General features: G+C 34.5%; 2 protein-coding genes across 2 annotated transcripts in view; one reads left to right on the forward strand and one right to left on the reverse strand.

Moving 5' to 3' along the window:
- Positions 1–1,090: 1,090 nt before the first annotated feature.
- ggh (gamma-glutamyl hydrolase (conjugase, folylpolygammaglutamyl hydrolase)) lies at positions 1,091–7,375 on the forward strand. The gene is made up of 9 exons (XM_073859560.1): positions 1,091–1,282; positions 1,378–1,486; positions 1,617–1,667; positions 1,805–1,889; positions 3,557–3,695; positions 3,801–3,907; positions 4,034–4,122; positions 4,207–4,343; positions 7,106–7,375. The coding sequence occupies exons 1-9, from the start codon at positions 1,180–1,182 to the stop codon at positions 7,225–7,227; spliced, it is 942 nt and encodes a 313-aa protein (XP_073715661.1). The 5' UTR covers positions 1,091–1,179; the 3' UTR covers positions 7,228–7,375.
- unm_hu7910 (un-named hu7910) overlaps positions 7,364–19,787 on the reverse strand; it is a 40,961-nt gene continuing 28,537 nt past the window's right edge. Inside the window, exons 9-17 of the mRNA XM_073859559.1 lie at positions 13,253–13,403; positions 13,039–13,175; positions 12,846–12,944; positions 12,670–12,759; positions 12,451–12,588; positions 11,104–11,239; positions 8,720–8,811; positions 8,470–8,603; positions 7,364–8,297 (exon numbers count right to left, since the gene is read on the reverse strand). Coding sequence (XP_073715660.1) covers positions 8,147–8,297; positions 8,470–8,603; positions 8,720–8,811; positions 11,104–11,239; positions 12,451–12,588; positions 12,670–12,759; positions 12,846–12,944; positions 13,039–13,175; positions 13,253–13,403 — 1,128 coding nt within the window. The 3' untranslated portion in view covers positions 7,364–8,146. The remainder of the gene's footprint in view (positions 8,298–8,469; positions 8,604–8,719; positions 8,812–11,103; positions 11,240–12,450; positions 12,589–12,669; positions 12,760–12,845; positions 12,945–13,038; positions 13,176–13,252; positions 13,404–19,787) is intronic.

A 19,787-nucleotide genomic window follows, 5' to 3' on the forward strand; every position in this document is an offset into this window, starting at 1 on the left:
GAAAATAATTAAATAGATCATGTTTTTAAGGGTTTTCTTTAATATAAACAGAAAACACCATTACAACATTTGATTACATTTATTTTCATCTTTTTATTATTAGAAAGTTATTTAAAGAATACAAAGGTGAAGAATAACAATTAAACAAACAGAAAGCGAAAGAAAAAAGCCAAGGTATCAAGGATAGACAACTTTGAATTCAGAAAAAAGGAAGGAAAATAATAATACAAAATTATATAAAAACACCAAAAAGCAAGCATACATTTAAAGGTTTAATGGCCTTTTTGTTACTGGAGGTAGATCATATTTTAATGTAAATGAAAACATCTTAAAAATGAAGAATAATTTTTTAATAGTTTTGCAATGACAATAGTACAATGACAGTGAAAGTAAATATTTCATATTGCTTCTTAAAAGTTATAAATCCAATAAAACGTCTTTAAAGCGAAGCTCAAAATCATGCAATTTTCAATGAACTAGCAGATGTCCAAAGTTTTTATGTAAAATTACATTTCAAAAATAAATGTAGGAGAGTTTCTGGTATATTACAGAAAGTGCAATTAACTTCTATTTTTAATTTGAATTTCGACTCAATAAAGGTTTTAACCGGATAATACTGACAAAGAATCTTATAATTATTCTCTTTGACCTTATTTATCAATAAATACTTAATAGGGAGAGTCCAAAACTATTTTCCACTAATCTGTTACATAACAGCATGAGGAGTGGAAACATAGTTATATTAGGAATAAAAGAACGAATACTTTTATTATTTTTCAGCGTATTTATTTTCCTCTCTTTTTAATTTATTTATTTACAAGAACATTGCATACATTTAAGAGGATCACAATAACAATGTGCTTATTATTACATTCAAAATATCTACCAATGGATCAAATCAAAGGACAAATAAAAAAGTAAAAAATAAACAACAACAACATTAATAGAAATAATAGAAAAGGTTTCAAAAAGTGTATACATTCGTTTTGCTTTTTTATTTCTAAGATTTTTCAACATAATTCCTTAGTTCTGTTCTATTTATTTTCCTCTTGTTCACGTGACGTTGTTTACGTGCCAAGCTTCACGTGACTTCGGACGTCACAAAACAGGAAACAACAGTACCGCTGTCATGTGAAGCATGAAGCAGGACAGACAGATCTTGAAAAACCTTTAGAAAACATGACTTGTATTCACTTCTTCTGCGTTTTGACAGTTTTTGTCAATGCCGTATTTTCTGACAATTTCGGGACACAAATTAAAACAAATGAACGACCGATAATCGGTAAGTGGCGGTGCATTTTAAGCGAGTTTCCTGGTTTCAGATGAAATCCTTATGTATGTAAGTTAATTATCTTAATGTAATGATGTTTTGTCCAGGTGTTCTTACGCAGGAGTTTTATGATCCACAGCCGGGTAGAAACTCTTACATTGCGGCCTCTTACGTGAAGTTCCTTGAGTCTGCAGGCGCTCGAGTGGTGCCTGTCATGTGAGTTCATATCATTTTCACACAATAAAACCTTTTGTAAAGGTGATACAGCAAGATTAAATAGAACAATGATTTTTACATTACTATTGAATGTAATAATGTAATGTATGTTTTTTAAAATGTTTTACAGGATCAATAAGTCTGAAGAGGAATACACACAACTCTTTAAATCCATTAATGGGTGAGTGAATATCAGTCTTATATAATGATGGGGGTGATGATATTACAGAAATGATGACATCATATCATATCATATATCATGTATAATTTCATATATTATGTTATGTCATGTCATGTCATATAATCTCTCTCTGTTAGTGTTTTGTTTCCAGGTGGTGGAGTGAGTATAGAGTCATCTGGTTATTCCAGAGCTGCTGCTGCTTTCTACAGACTTGCCCTTGAGGTTTGCATACAAATGGTTTATCAGCTGAATATGACATCATCACCATGACAGTGCATTTAAGTTAATGTGTAATACTAGCACTTTCAAGCATTGAAACATAGCACCATATGCTGTAATGTGAAATTAAGATGAATATTTTATTTTATAAATACTTTTACACCATACTTACTACCAGGATGCGATTTGCAGGGGAGGATGGGGGGGATTATCCCCCCTCTGGTTTTTATATTCCTATCTCTGATTAATTATTTTTTTATCCCCCATGATTTTTAGTCATCAAACGGACATATAAACAGCCTTAAGTAAAGCTAATTTAATATAGGTAAAAACGCTGCCACGCAATAGTGCAAACAGCAGTAAAATCAGGAATGGAGTATTACTGTAAGCGCTTCCGATCCTGATCCCTTTTTAATCCATGCCCCGGATTTTCCAAATGTCATCAAGCAGCAATAGTCTATTTCAGTGCGAAAACAGCCAAATAATAAATGAAAAGGATTACAAGCAGCATATCATCGCATTTTTCAGGACCGTCAAAAAAAATAAATCCAAGATATATTACCATTGAGAATGAGAAAGCAGAAACTACCATCATTAGAATCGAGGGATAAGCAAAAAAAGTCAAAAGTCCATCATCAAACAGACTGACTATTTTCTTGCCATTGCATTTTTTTCTGTTAAATATTGGGGTGGTTTCCTGGACTGGGATTAGTTTAAAGATACAATTTGTAAAATCCGCCACTAGAGGGCGCACAATCATAACAATAACAATGACGTAGTTCAATGACACTTTGAAGCAGCGTGGAATGATGAGATTTGTTGTAAATCATGTGAGGTAAAGTAATTAAGTTTTATAAATGTTGCGTTAGATGACATCGTTTTATTTCATTATGTAAGGTTTCATGTAATATTCAAAACGAAATTGTTAGTCACAGATGTTACAGTATTAGTCCAATTCGATGGTGTGTTAACAAACTTACCATCAAACTAGATCAACAAACTTACCATAAAGAATGGCAAAAGTAGTTGAAAACATTAGAGATATTGTTAGTAATCAGCTGGATAAAATATATAACACTGTCCTAGTGGTTTTTGGATATTTTACTGCAAATATCTCACAAATTGTACCTTTAAGCCAGGCATTAGTTTAATAGTACTATTTTTAACAAACATGCCTTACTAAAAACATTACTTGCTTGCATTTTAAGGAAAAAAATTAAGGGGGCTGATGTATATCAAGATATGTCAGTGCAAGTTGTTTTCAGTTTGGACAGCTCGTACATTTATTTTTAGTCTAGGACTAGTCAAATCCCTGTCTGGGAAACCGGTTTATTATGTTTATAAACGAGTGTTTTTACACGTCTGGCACAAAGCATAAAGCAATGCATTCTGGCAGTTCAGATTCATAATAAAAATATTTGAAAAACACCCACCCCTCTGTTTTTTTTGCAAATTGCACCCTGCTTACTACATTGGATATTTCTATGAACTATAAGAACAAGCTAAGCTCTCGCAAAAAAAATCTCATTTACACTACACCTCATTTTACTGCAATGTTTATTTACAGTAATTTAGTTTTCGTTTTGTACTCTGCTGTGCTTTGTGTTTTGAGTGAGTCAGAATTACTTTATCATTACTTTATTACGAAACATTTCGTTTTTTGTTATCAGGCAAACTCAAAGGGGGATTATTTCCCTATATGGGGGACGTGTTTAGGATTCGAGCAGCTCACGCTGTTAACCAGCGGTCAGTTATTATTGTCTCACACTAACACCCTTAATGTTACCCTGCCACTCAACTTCACTGACGGTAATTCAACTTTATCAATTAAATACTTTATCACATATTTGTAGTTATTTCATTCTTGGTAAATGAACTTTCAGTGTGTAACTATTAAAAAGTATTTTTGTTCAGACATCAAAGACAGTCGACTATTTAAAGACTTTCCTGATGATCTCATGAAATCATTGAGATCAGAATCACTCACAGAAAACTCACACCAGTGGAGTCTCACAACAGAGGTACAGCAAACATTACTCTCTCTATACAGCTAAAGTCATTTACTTTACATTTTTACTGTTTTGTAAGTAAATAATTACAGTTTATTAAACTATGAAATAATATGAATGTTTGCTATTAAACTTCAGAACTTTACCAAGACTGAGACACTGAAGAAGTTCTACAGAGTTTTAAGTACCAACACAGACGGACAAAACGAGTTTGTGTCTACAATGGAAGCGTAAATGATCAGACATCTACAGTAAGCTTTCTGTTGTTTGCATGAGCAACATCATCACTTCCTGTTTCTCTGCTCATGTACAGCGTATGATTTTCCCATCTATGCCACCCAGTGGCACCCGGAGAAGAACGCCTTTGAGTGGACTCGACCCTATATTGCCCACACACCTTCAGCTGTTAAAACCACTTTCTACACAGCTCAGTTTTTTGTGAATGAAGGTAAGATTAATACCAATACACACACAAAAATATATATATGTATAAATATAATTTATCTACAGTTTTATATATATATATATACACGGTTTCAGCAGTGATAACATAAACAAGCGGTTTTCGTGGTCATCACGTAACTTCCGGTAAACTCCACTAAGTATAAATGAAGAGTTTCGTTGCAAAACGAGATAAATCCATTTTTTAACATTTTTGTCAAAGCATGTTTATTATTATGTTATCATGTTATTATTTTGTTTTATGGTGCTACTTATCTGTATTTTTTAAGTTATGAAAGTTTAAATCAAAACAAACCAACTGCAGTTGCATTGAAATGAATTGGAATACACAACCAAAAAACGAGATTTCTGAACAATTAAAAAAACGGTGGTTATCTCGTTTTGCAACGAAACTCTTCAAATACAACAAAGTCCTTTTAAAGTAGTTTATTTATTTAACAAGCAAAATAAACAACACGTTAAATACCTAGGAAACCAATACATTTGTTATTTTCGACGAGATATTTGTTCAAGAGTTTAGTTTAGCAACTAGTCAGACCATTAATAAATTACACTGGAAGAAAAGTTCTGTCCAGACGCGTAATCGCGTCACCACACGTGCGTCCGATGAAACGTTTAGAGACCATTTCAGTGGTCCCTTTCAGTTTTTTCTAGATTTATGTGTTTAGGTAAAATTTTAATTTTTGTTTAATTTGGTCAACTACCGACATTTCTGCCAAATTCTTAATTACTATAATGTTTTTATTTGCATTTATTTACTGAAAATTGAAATATGGAAAACATACAAAATTACAAAAAAAAGAAGTGGTTTCCAATCTTCAGTACTTCAGAGAAAACAAGTTCAAATTCATTTCTCAACAACAAAATACTAATGGTTTTACATGTATTTTAGGAAAAACGTAAAAGGTTTTTAGTCTGAGTCTTGTCATGCTCTCAGTCTTTTTCATTTGCTGTTGAATGACTTTGTCACTCCAAAAGGTTTGTTTTTGTTGAAATTCAGCAGGCACTGGACTAAAATGGTCATAATACATCTAGAAATGATGATTTAAGTCAAAACTGGATTTTTTTTGCGGCTGTATATATATTTACCTGAATATATCCACACACAAACACACAATTCTGTACTGGAATTCAACAGGGAAATGTTTCATTGTCATGAATATAATTTAACAAAACTCATTATGCAAAATATAATGTCTCTTGACATTTGGGGGCATTGGGTCTCATTCACTAGGCATGCGTACGCACAAGTTTGTTTGTGGAGTGTGCGTACGGACGTTTTAAAGGTGCTGCGTGTAATGTAATTTTTAAAAGGATCTCTTGACAGAAATGCAAAATATTATACAAAACTATATTTTTAGTGGTGTATAAAGATCTTTTTATAATGAACCGTTATGTTTTTATTACCTTAGAATGAGACGTTTTTATCTAAATACACAGAGGGTCCCCTTACGTGGAAGTCACGATTTTGTTCCGGCATGTTTCTACAGACGCCCATAACGGACAAACTTTTTTACTAAGTTGTCTCCGATTATGACATTTTTCCGGTGGTGGCTATCGTAGCTTCTCTATGCATTTCAAAAGCGATGGGTGAGCAGTGGACTGAGGATGCAATTTGCAACGTCACCACTAGATGCTGCTAAAATTTACACACTGCGCCTTAAACTTACAGGTCATGGTCCAACAAGGGCTTTCATATTAAAGTTTATTTTAAATGTATGCAAAAACGTAGGAACAACTTAGACCACATGTGCGCAATAATCATGAACAAGGAAAAGAATATATAAAATAGTTAACACAGTTATATATATATATAATAGGATTCTTTTTCCTTGTTCATGATTATTGCGCACGTGTGGTCTAAGTTGTTCTTACGTTTTTGCATACATAGGGCTGTCACGGTTATGAAATTTGGCTGACGGTTAATTGTTTGATAAATTGTGACGATTATGATGATTAATTGCATGTTTATTGCTTTGACATTTAATTCTCATAAATTTTTTTGTTTATAAAATTATTTTCACAGATTGTTGTGATTATTTAAATAAAATCTTTTTCATGGTTTATCTGGCTGAAAATATTTAAACACATATTTAAAAGTAATCTGATACTGTCTCGTTTATACAGGCGCTGCAGCTCCCCCTTGTGTTTTTTAGAGAGATGTGCAATCATTGCGGTGATCTGAAATCATCGCGATGAGGTCTAACAATTGCGATGAGACGATTATTTAATCATTGTGACAGCCCTATACATTTGGAGTGCATTTTGGTATGAAAGTTTTTGTTGAATCATGATTTTTAAGTTAAAACGTCCGTATGCACATTTTAACAACAAATTTGTGCGTACGCATGCTTAGTGAATGAGACCCAATGTTACCTGAACATTTCCTGGGGCTGGTTGGATAAACTGTTTAGACTAGTTTATCAGTTAGTCAATTTCTTTTTCTTTAAAACTGATCATAACTGTTTAAGTGAGTTGGAAAAAATTGTAGACTGTTCTCATTTCAGTCTGAACGTAAGACTGATTGGCCTTAACTAATTGCTAGTTGATCAGACTAGTTCTAAAGACACAGTCTTAACCTACTGGCTTTATTTATGCATTCACTCCTTGATGAGAAGTTTTTAATAGCTGTTTAACATATCAATTTGCCATTTAATTTCTTTTAATAATGCATTGTAAAAAGTAAATGTAATGTCCTTTAAAAACTAATCTTGACCATTTCCATCCTTAATTTTGTTGCTTTCACAGCAAGGAAAAGTTTTCATAGTTTTGTCAGTACAGAGGAAGAACAGAAGGCGTTGATCTACAACTACAATCCTGTCTACACCGGACCCAAAAGTGCCTTCGAACAAATATACTTTTTTGATTAATTTATTAAACATGTACTGTAATATATCCATACCTGTCTATAAAGTGATTTCACTGTCTATACTGTGCATAAAGTCATTTTAATGTTAATTTAAAATAAGTTTACAACCTGTGATGTGTGACACTCTACAATAAACGTTTAAGAGTGGACTTCGTTTTTATTAAATGACACAAAAATACAAAAATTTGGCATTTCATGTAAACATTTTCATTTTATACAAAAATCATCTAGAATTTTCATGTAGTGTTAACAAAGCATGTGATTCACCTGAAAACATCTCCCTGTCACATTTCTCTCCCAAATAATCTGAGATTTTAATGAAAATGATGTATTCTCAATAAAAATTTAGATTAAATAAAATGCATGTAACAAATACTCTCATAATGCATGAATTCTTCACAATTCTTTAAATCATTTGTCTTGTGTTAAAACTGACCTGGACGTGTGTTTACCAGGCACAAAGTGAATTTGTGTTTGTATGTATGGCTCCTTACACAGTTACTCATCCATATATGTGGATATAATTCATTCAGACACAGTTTAACCTACGATACAGTGCAACGTTCAATCACGTTTATAAAACAGTAACCTCTTCAAGTCTCTTCTTTTAGTAACAAACATGAATTGTGACTCTAGGTCAAAGGATTTCTTGACTGGTCCCATAACTACCCAATCTTAAAATGCTGTTAATCCTTAACTTTAATCTTACACTCGAGCACTAACTAATCAGATCCGTTTAACTTCAGTCATTATGCTCATCATAAATCACATTATTCATTACTATCAAGAGAATTATACATAAAACTGATACATTCATATTGCCTCACGACAGCAAAGGAAGATGATGTATGATGAGCACTACATCAGTCAATCTGATTGGCTCCTGACGTCATTCAAGTCTCTGCGATTGGACGATTGCTCTATATGGGTGAAAGCGTCTGTCTCTGTAATTGGGTGAGTTGGGGATGCCAGACGTCCACGATGAAGATGAGTCTATAGCTGTCTGCCTCCTGCCAGACCTCATGCTCGAACGAGTCATCAAATATTAAGACTTTTCCCTCCTCCCATTCCCTACACAGACAAAAATGTTATCTCTTAATTTGTTTTTTTAAAGGTTCTGGTGGTCCCAGTAGTTCAGGTGGAGACCAAACTAAATTAACATTTTGATTCAATTTTGCAACAATGATATTGCATGTTTTAGTTACCTTTAAGCATTTTTTGAGATATTTGTGTTTAAACTGACCTCGTCTGGTTTGTACAGCGGATTCTGCAGCCCTTTTTAGGGATGATGAGGCCTAGATGCATGCGCAGTCGACAGTTAGTGGGACCAGTATGAGGCCAAACGTGAGTACCAGGCTGCATTACTGAAAACTTTATCTGAAAAAGAAAGAAAAGCGTTATTTGTATTACAATAAACTGTAGGCTACAATATGTTAGTTGGAGATAGATGCAAAAACATGCTCATTGATACAGATGAAGGATGGACAATGTACCTGTCCTCTTTTACACCCGGTGGTTTCTGGGGGGCGTTCCAGCAGAGCACAGGTTTTAGGGACGCTACCACATGAAGAAGCAACTTTTCGACCTGTGAAAGATTTAAGGTGCGTGTGTTAGTTTGGACATCTGTAGCTGGGTTTCCATCCAAATTTGAAGCGAATCTTTTCAAGTTTTACAAAAAAATAACAAATGCGAATTAGGTGCGTTTTCATGCAAGTTGGTCGAGCGAATGATGTGGTATTGGTAACCTACAACCTGGTAACCAACAGTAAAAAATACAAAGCACGCTTAGAAAAAGAAAACAGGACTGCATTTAGTTACAATTGGGCAAGTTATACATTTACTAGTAGTGGAGCTTGTAATTGGAGACTTTTTTGATGCAGGCACTAGCAGCAAGGGCATTACGACGACATCAAGCCAAATATATGGGAAAGACAACGGCTGCATCCCAAATCTCTAAATGTCAGCTGATACAGTTAAGACGATCAGTCACGTGGGCTTAATGTTCGCTACGTCAGAATTTATTCTGGAAATGCGTTTCCATCTCCCATTATTCGCATTTACTCTTTTTTCGCATAATTCAAACACCACCTCAAGCGAGCGTAAAAACTTTTTGCAGAATTTGGCGTTTCCATCACTTGTTTCTTATGCGATTCTTCAAAATGCACATTAAATCAGGGTGATGGAATCCCAGCATTGTAATGCTAAGAAATGAGATTAATGTATATAAACATCTGCCCAATTCATAAGAGTATAAAAAGTACATTTAGATTTTTTCTCTGGCATCATGCAAGCTTAAACCAACACTGGTGTTTCATAGAAATCCTTCAATTCTCCTGGAATAAAAGGCTTTCCATTTCAAGTTGGAAAAATGTGTTTATTCATTTCAGAAGATTTTATTCAAAGTGACTAACAAATGAGGGAGAGTTTACAATATCTTTGAGTTAGTAAATGTAAATAAAACTCATGGAAAAAAATAAAGATTCATAAATTTTAATCAGTAAATTACTTTGCACTATTATGAACCCAAAGATATAAAAATGTTAAAGGGACACTTCACTTTTTTGAAAATATGCTCATTTTACATAAAACGACACGAAAAGATGCGCCATATAAAGTGGACAGGAAGGATTGGCGTATCAAATGCGTGCAGAATGGAATTTGTATGTATTGCACGACTTTTTTACAATGCGTGCTATTTATAAGCACTTCATGAGAGCGGGTTGGTGTAATCAAATCAAGGAGGAGCTTTTAAGGGGACAATCCACTTTTTTTTGAAAATATGCTAATTTTCCAGCTCCCCTAGACTTAAACATTTGATTGTTAACATTTTAGAATCCATTCAGCTGATCTCCGGGTCTGGCGCTAGCACTTTTAGCATAGCTTAGCACAATTCATTGAATCTGATTAGACCATTAGCATTGCGTTAAAAATAACCAAAGAGATATTTTTCCTATTTAAAATGTGACTCTTCTGCAGTTACATCGTGTAATAAGACAGACGGAAAATTAAAAGTTGTGATTTTCTAGGCCTATATGGCTAGGAACTATACTCTCATTCTGGCATAATAATCAAGAACTTTGCTGCCGTAACATGGCTGCAGGAGGTGCAATGATATCATGCAGTGCCCGAAAATAGTCCCCCGCCATTAAAAGTAACCAAGAAGTAACTGCAGAAGAGTCAAGTTTTAAATAGGAAATCGAAACTCTTTGGTTATTTTTGAGCGCGATGCTAATGGTCTAATCAGATTCAATGGATTATGCTAAGCTATGCTAAAACTGGTAGCGCCAGACCTGGAGATCAGCTGAATGGATTAAAAAATAGTAAAAATAAAATGTTTAAGTCTAGGGGAGCTGGAAAATTAGCATATTTTCAAAAAAAGTGGAATGTCCCTTTAAAAGCTCCACCTTCACGCATTGTGAAAAGTCGTGCAATACATAAACCAAATTCCCATTCTGCATGCATTTGATACGCCAATCCTTCCTGTCCACTTTATATGGCGCATCTTTTCGTGTCGTTTTATGTATTGGTTTCTCAATTTTTCTAAACCATTGACGCTTGGGTTTGGAGTTAGATTTGGGATTTGCTTTAGGATGTCATTTAATACATAGGTTTCTCCATGTTTTTGTCTATTTTTAAACGCTTGGAGTTTGGGTTAGTATGTCAACAACAAAAAGTTGGGTATGTCACCCAAACCCAAGTGACAGTGGTTTAAAAACAGAAAAAAATTGAGAAACCAATACATGAAATGATACGAAAAGATGCGCCATATTAAGTGAACGGGAAGTACTGCAAAATGTAAAAATTTGGCGTTATGTATTGCATGCCTTTTCACACTGCATGCTTTTTATATGCATTTCATGATTCCACAGTACATTACCTTGCTGCCACAGAGTAAACTGTCCCCAGTCTCCCGTCTCTCTCAAATTTTCGTCTTCTGGCAAGAACAGTCCACTGTTTTTGTCTAACACAGACAGAGCTTCGTCTCTAATCGTCAACCAGTTACGCTCCAACATCTGGAAACACAACATACAAACATTTTCTTCAGTGTTTAATATAAAAGTCATGGTTACTTTTTGATCAATCCATCCTCCAACCACCCATCCAGGACAGGCCCATGTGTCCTTTAATCCCTCCAGCATGTCCTGTCGCTCAGGGTCAGCCCAGACACCCTTCGCCGCTTGTATACATGGTTGATTCTCATGAAACCATTGAAACACCACGGCACTAATGATTTTAGCTTTAAAATGTGTAATATAGTAACATTAAAAAGCATCAGAATTAACACAATACTGTGTTCTACCTTGCACAATGTGTGATTTCAACATAAGAATTTATAATAGTAAATTTGATCTCATTTTCTGCTGGAATTCTCATTACCGCAATGTGTCCGGCTGTGTTTGAACATGCTTTATGTTGTAATTTAATCAAATTAACACAAAAATATTAAGAAAAAAATAAATGGATGTTTTGCTAGACTACTTTAGATGACAGAAAAAATATTTACTGAATATTCATGTATAATAATAATGAAGAAAAATTAGGAAAATGATGTGTCCATGCCTGATGTTCTCATCCTCCGCAACACTTTTTGAGAACAGTTTAAACACACATACAGAATTTTAATAAAGTTTGATTTTGAGTGACCAAGCACATGGACCAGTTACTTCAAGATGGCTACCAGGTAAGATCATTTTTTTACAGTTAATTTGAAATATTGTCTTGTCAGAATGCTTACACGACATTTTGATTATCATTTCCGCAACAGATGCTTATTAAATGTTAATTTAATTAATAAAAACATAATACTTTGATTTTAAATGCATGTGCAGAATCTCCAAATTATATTCTTTCAGGTTTGTCATGTCATTTTGAAAATATGTCAGTGTTGATGTTTTCTGACTGTTGCGGTAATGAGATTTTTTAGGACTAATTTTTTAAATTATGTTACAAAAAGTGTTAAATAATAAGTACAAGTTTTTAAATTAATGTTCCCATTTACTCCAGACTTTGTTTTTCAATGTCTGGTGGGAAAAAAAGTAAATTTAAGCAATTTTTACATTTTCATTCTTGACATTTTTAAAACCAAGTTTTCGTGAGAATCACCCACATGATCATTCTCTATTAGTAGCTATTCATAATGTTTACACTTGCATTCAAATTTATAGCGAAGACGAGTAACCAAGTGAATTTTAAACAGATTCAAGACATGCAAACAAGTTATCACCTTGACTAAATCTGTGTATCCGGTCTCTTTAGCCGTCCACCAGGGCTGAGCACGGAGTCCTGCGACGTTATACAAAGATCTCTGCCATACAGATGCGAAGTGACCCCGCCGATAGCCCGCCTCATACCAGTCATATGCCTACGTACAACACACCATGTACATTAAGTTTATCTAAGCACAATCCTGATCTGAGTAATCTTCAGTTTGATGTCAGCTTACACTCTTGTCTCCTATTCGCTGTAACGCATCCCCGAGGTGAAAGTAAAACCTTCCATCATCAGTGCCTGGTTCATTAGTCTCCAAACCCTCCTAAAAACACACACACACGTTGAGATCATTTGTGTTTAAGTATTTATATTTCTCTGTATGTGCGTGAGATCAAGATTAAGCATTACCCGCAGATAAGGTATGCTTTCTGCAATCTTGTTTTCAGATTTCAGTATGAACCCGTAATGCACTTTGGCAAACCCGTCATTTGGAGCAGCTGCTAAAACCTTGGGAAGATTTTCAGAAACAAAGAAGAATGAATATCTCTTCACATGCTCTCTAAAGCGCAACACTTACAGGTAAATGTGATAAGCATCTCACCTCCTTGTAAACTCGTTTTGCAGCCTCGTTGTCTCCGAGGAGCAGATATGCCACACCGAGGTCATTCTTTAGACTTGTGTCTTCTGGAAACATCTGCACAAGCTTATCCAAAGTAGCTAAAGATCCTCTTGTACGACCTGAACGGAGATGTAAATCAAGCTTACAAACAGTGCTAATATAACTCAGACTTACTGAGAAATTGTTATGCGTGTACCTAAAAACTGCTGCCTATCCGCTCGTCTCTTTAATGTGGCTTTAATGAGGTCATGTGGTGCGTCTGGTAGTTCAGCTGCTTCTCTGTAGGTGTTTACTGCCTTCAATAGCATCTCATTGCTGCGCATTTTCTCAGCTAAATCATCTTCTGCCTGAACAGACACACACGGTTATTCAAAAACATGATGATCGTCTAATTTGAACCTGGAATATACTTAATGATTTAGAAATTAACATTTACATTTATTTGTATAGCAGACACTATAATCCAAAATGACTTATTACAAACTACCGCATTTATATGGGGTGGTTTCCCGGACATGGATGACCTTAACCCAGGACTAGGCCTTAGTTTAATTAGGAAATATAGTTTTAACAAACATACTTTATTAAAAACATGACTGGCGTGCATTTTGAGGCAAAAGATAAAGATATGTCAGTACAAGTTGTTTTCAGTTTGGACAGCTCTTTTAGTCTGAAACTAGTCTAATCCCTGTCCGGGAAACCACCCCTTAATCATATAATTGATATAATATATTGCCTCATTCACAGTGAGGGGAGTAACTGTAATTCCACTACTTTTAGCAGTAACGAGCATGTAACGAAGTATTTTTTTAAATCAAGTAACGCAATTACAATTACTGAAATTTAATTGAGTTTGTTACTCGCGTTACTCTATTTTGTAAAAAATAGACAACATATCTGACGTCGCAGGACCGTGGTTGGCGGCGCAATGAATCATTACACTTCATCATAGCTGACAGTGCATATAGAATGAACATGAAAAATCTAAACGGGGCAACATACCTTTGTTTAAAAATTGTGCGCAAGTCATAATCCATCCGGTCTCATGTTTGTAAATTATCTTCGCCAAGCAATCCCGGCATGACATTAACTTGCATTTGTAGTCCACAAAAGTAATAAATCTGAGAAATGTTCATATATTCTTAGATGTTTACATCGGCCTTCATGGAAGAGAATGATCCGCGATTGTTGTTTCCACTAAAATATTCACACTGCGCTGTACGCCCGTGTTAAAACTCCATAGTATGTGTGAGCTCGCTTTTAGTTTTAGTTTCAGTCTCTCCATATCCGAAAAAACAACCCACGTAGCCTACTCCGTTTTCTGATTAAATATCTTCCTTTAATCCTGTGTATCATTTAAATCCAACAGAAAATATATACAACAGTATACAGTCGAGGCCAATAATATTGGCCCCCTTGGTAAATATGATCAAATAAGGCTGTAAAAAATTCATCTGCATTGTTAATCCTTTTGATTTTTCATTTAAAAATTCACAAAAATGTATCCTTTCATTGGATAATAAGAATTTAAAATGGAGGGGAAATATCATTATGAAATGAATGCTTTTCTCAAATACTCGTTGGACACAATTATTAGCACCCCTAGAAATTCTTATTGGTAAAATATCTCTGAAGTATATTCCCATTCATTTTCACAATTTTGAGAACTCCAGCATGATTGTAAACACAAAATCATTCAGCTCTGACTTCTGTTTCACAGAAATATAAAGAGGAGGGGAAACAAAGCCTAAATTCTCTTAATCATCCATCACAATGAGAAAAACCAAAGAATATATTTCTGATGTGCAGCAAAAGATAATTGATCTTCACAAATTGGTGAAGTGGCTTTAAGAAAAGAGCTAGAGCAGTGAAAATGACCATTTCCATCATCAGGGCAATAATTAAGAATTTACAACCATCAGAAAATGTTACAAAACTGCCTATATGATCCTAATGTACGGTGAGAAGGAGAGTTTGAGTAGCTAAAGACTCTCTTAGGGTCACAGCTGGAGAATTGCAGAAAATTGTTGAGTCTCTGGTTCAGAAAACCTTTAAAAAAAATTGTCAAACAGAACCTACATCAACACATGTTGTTTGGTAGGGTTACAAGAAAAATTCTCCTAGCTCATTCAAAAACAAACTAAAGCATATTCAGTTATCAGTCATGACTGGAACTTTAAATGGGAATGGCTTCTATGGTCTAAAAAAGATGAAACTAAAAAATGAGCTTTAAGCAGCAAACACTCAAGATGGGTTTGGTAAACACAGAGAAAAAAAGTACCCCATGTGTACAATGAAATATAATGCTGTGATTTTTATGTTGTGGGCCTATATTTCTGCTGGAGGTTCTGGACATCTTGTTAAAATACATGGCATCGTGGATTCTATCAAATACCAACAGATAAAAAATCAGTAAGTGACTGACTCTGTTAGAATTCTTATAATGGGCCATGTTTGGATCCTCTAACTGTACAATAACCAAAACACAAACCTCAAAAACAACACAAAAATGGGTCACTGAGCTCAAAACCAAGCTTCTGCTAAAGCCATTCCACTCTTCTGACCTGAACCCCACAGAAAATGAGAGGAGTGAACTGAAGAGGAGAAGCACCAACATGTAGCTGGGAATCTAAAAGGTCTGGAGTGATTCTGGATGAAGGAATGGTCTCTAAACTCTTGTCAGGTGTTTTCTTACCTCATCAGGCATTATAGGAGAAAATTTAGACCTGTTAAACTGGCAAATGGAGGTTTTAAAAAGTATTGAATAAAAGGGTGCCAATAATTGTGGACAATGTGTATTAGAGAAAAACATTTATTTCATAATCATATTTCCGCCCACTTTAAACTCTGATTATCCAATAAAAGAATACATTTTTGTGAATTTTATTAATAAAGAATCAAAAGGATTAACAATGCAGATGAATTTTCACAGCCTAATTTGATCATATTTACCAAGGGTGCTAATATTTTTGGCCACGACTGTATGACCAAAGAGCACAGTCCCTGCCGCGAGCTTCACAAGCTGTGTTCCAATTAAAGGGCTGCACCCTACTAAGCATGCGATAAAAGGTGAGCACTCGGCCTTTCAAGGCGCTCAGAAGTTCGCGAAGAGAACTGAAATGAGACGGTTTAACCTTCGGAGGACCAATAATTTGCCTCACCTGCTGCACGCACTGTCAGCAGGAAACAGCGGAGACGTTTCTAACTTATTAAAATAAATATGAAATCAGAAAAATGATCATTTATTTTAGAAAATATGACATGTTGACACAATTGTCTCCAAATTTTTAAAGAGACACTACACAATTTTAACACATTATATATTTTTGTAAACATGCAGAATATTTGTCTAAATGATCTAAATCAGGGGTCGGCAACAGGCGGCCCGCGGGCCAAAAGTGGCCCGCCAGTAATATTTTCTGGCCCGCCGGATTAATTTGAAGTCCGTTTTTTTATTTTTTTTTTAAACGACTTGTTTTTCTATTATTTATTTCCTGAACTAAAATCAAACGACTCGTTTTCTGAATGTGCGCTCAGATCAAAAATAAAAAAATGAAAACGGGTTCGGACAAATTTTAATTGAACACCTTAGCAGACATATACCAATGAAATAAATTTAAACAGATCAGGTACTAACAGATTACATTTTAATAAGGGTTTTAATAAGGGTTTGAATAGCAACCATGCTTTCCAGTAAGTCTCATTCGCTTACAGTCCGACTTTTGAACTTTTTTCATTATTATTTATTCGCGTATAACACACTGACAAATAGCAAGAATGTCCTGAAAAAAATGCGTATAATAGCTATCTTAACGGGCCGTTTTTTCTCGTTCTCTTTCTCTACCAGCGCATCCGCGATCATAGCTGTCATTAGAGTTTGAGCATACTTCTAAAACACAATCGATCAAATAATTGCAGAGGTATGACTTCATGAATCATTTGCAAATTTACCTCGTAAATCATGTCAATTCATCACGCGTGAAGACGTTAAACTTCGTGACATTGCAAATTACTGAAAAGTAATTGCTGGCTTTTAGAAACCACTACAAAATATGATAAAAAAACTCTTTTACTGCAATAATATTTTAATTAATACACTTTTAAAGTAGATTTGAAAGGAATACTGTTGTTTTCTGCTACTTGAACTTGGGGCTCGAGCGCCCGACCGGTTCGACCCGCATGCCTTCGAAAACAGCAAGTCAAGTTCGTTTACCGTTAAATATTAAGACTTAATGGGCAGGTAAATTCGTTGAAAAAATGAAACTAATCCGTCAAAATATGGTTTTACATGTCTATTTAAATAAAGCCATTATTAATTTCCCTAACGCATAGTTCTTTGATCTTTACCTCCGTTTAAAACATTATAAATTTGGCAAAGGAGGATGTTCAGCAATTTGAACAGCAACTCCGCAACCAACTCGGTTTATGATGGTGAGAAATTTGAGTGAGAGGCTTTGTCCTATTTAATGTATTATTTATATTTCATTATAAATACAATGAATACAATGTTAAAATAATATTTTTATTGGCACGAACACAATTTTTGTATAACATTTAAAATTATCTGTCTCTTTTCGTTAGAGACATTTGAATGTGAGATTCTGGAAACGAAACGTGACGTTAAGTTTTGCGGACCCGTCAGGTCGGGAAATAAAGCGGGTGAACACAAAGTGTATGAATGTATGAATAGAACCTTGTCGGAGCTGGACAAAAAACAGTCCAGCGGAGACCTCCTTAAACCTTAGGTGTGTATGTGTGTGTCCCGGTTAAATATTAATAAAAAAAGGAATAGTTCAAAAGTCGGACTGTAAGAGTATTTCATGAGAGCATAAATGCCTGTAATATTACCACTATAGTACTTAATCTGTTTAAAATGATTTCATTGATATATTATGCCTATAAAGGAGTTAAATAAAAAAAATGTCTAATCCAGTAATTTATTTTTTTATCTAAGCACACAATCAGAAAACCCGTGGTGGTTAATTTTTTCATTTTTGATTTTAATAATAAAAAAAAAAACGATCGAACGAATGATACACAGACCCATTACCATGTTTTTAGCAATTTTTAATGCCGTCTTTCGTCTTTTAAATAGGAAATAAAGACAATGTTTCTTGATAAAAGATCAGATAGCCTATACTAGGCTAATTCAAAATAAGATGTAAGTGTGCCAACAACAGTTGGCCCGCCATCTACTAGCTAAAAAAAATATTGGCCCGCGGCCAAAGTTACTTGCCGACCCCTGATCTAAATGATATACATAAATAAAGTCAGTTTACATATTAAGATAATTTCTAACAAAAATATTCAAAGGTTGAATCTAAAGCAAAATAGGCACCTACAGTATGTGATATATTATAAAACGGGCAGTTCTGGTTCTTCATTCTGATTGGATGAAACGGGTTCTAAGCCGTGATAAAATACACCGGTAACCTCACGGTTCAGACCACATTACATACTGTAAGTATCACTGTGCCACTGTTGCTGCGTACTGATTTATGAAAATAAACACCACAGTCTTTAATCATATTTTTTATTTGTCTACAATTGCACAACTAATGGCGATATCCAGATAAATGTCAATAATATTGTTGAGTCATCTCGTCGATAAAGAGAAAACGTTGTCTGAGGATTTTATAACTCAAGTTCATACGTCCGCTATTATCCACTGGGTGGCGATCTTACCCAACTTAAACACTGACGCATTCACTGAAAACACCGTGTAGTACTGTTCATGTCTGAATTTGATCTCTTACTAAAGTTCTTCACAAAAATGGAATTATCTCCGCTTTTAATACAAAAATTTGAGAGGTGATAAGAGAACAAATAAAGGTAGGACGAAATGTTTTTTTGTTTGTTTTTGTTTGAAAGCGGATGGTCTGTTCTTTCATTTGATATCTTATGTTTTTAACTGGGTGGCAACTTAAAAAAAAAAACGCTGACAGGGAAAGAGTTCAGCATGCTTCCAAGCATATTTGATCATCACTTCAACAGTTGCATCTAATTTATACATTAATATAAATGTTAATGTATAAATTAAATGAATGTTGATTTATAAAAATAAACACCACAGTCTTAAATCATATTTTCATTGTCTTTGCTGCATCTGTGTTGGTTGGTAACTGCGCTCTATTTCAGCCACACTTGATTCTGAGGAACTACTTTGTTTGGCGGAAGAGTAATATTTGTACTAATATAATTACAACTTATTTGTGTTTTATTTTATAAAATCCTGCAAACGTTATGCATATGACGTAACCGTTTTATAAACGCAATAAACCCCTCGAAGCGTTGGGTCACCAGTGCATTTTATAACAGCTAAGAGGGTTCGCTTCGCGTCGTGCCTACAACGCCCCTTAGCTGTTATAAAATGCACTGGTAACCCACTGCTTCTCGGGGTTTATTGCTTTATTAGAGTCTTACGTGTAAAATAGCCCATCCATATTATTTTATTGTTTGACTGTTCAGTACTGTTCATATTTACATTTAAAAAGCAGACATAAAAGTAACTTAAAAGTTACTTTTCTTAGTAACTAATTACTTTTGATATACAGTAACTGGTAGAGTAATTCAGTTACTTTTAAAAGAAGTAACTAGTAACTGTAACTAATTACTAATTTTCAGTAACTTGCCCAACACTGCTCATTCATAATGCACACTTACCTAAAGGATTATTAGGAACACCATACTAATACTGTGTTTGACCCCCTTTCGCCTTCAGAACTGCCTTA

The sequence above is a fragment of the Misgurnus anguillicaudatus genome, chromosome 21 (genome assembly GCF_027580225.2).
Source record: "Misgurnus anguillicaudatus chromosome 21, ASM2758022v2, whole genome shotgun sequence".
NCBI lineage: Eukaryota > Metazoa > Chordata > Actinopteri > Cypriniformes > Cobitidae > Misgurnus > Misgurnus anguillicaudatus.

Bases quoted from the DNA above. Each gene is read 5' to 3' on its own strand.
- ggh (XM_073859560.1), top strand. From the start codon at position 1,180: ATGACTTGTATTCACTTCTTCTGCGTTTTGACAGTTTTTGTCAATGCC. The intron at 1,668-1,804 runs GTGAGTGAATAT...TCTCTCTGTTAG, and splicing joins CTCTTTAAATCCATTAATGG to TGTTTTGTTTCCAGGTGGTG. The intron at 3,908-4,033 runs GTACAGCAAACA...ATTAAACTTCAG, and splicing joins AGTGGAGTCTCACAACAGAG to AACTTTACCAAGACTGAGAC.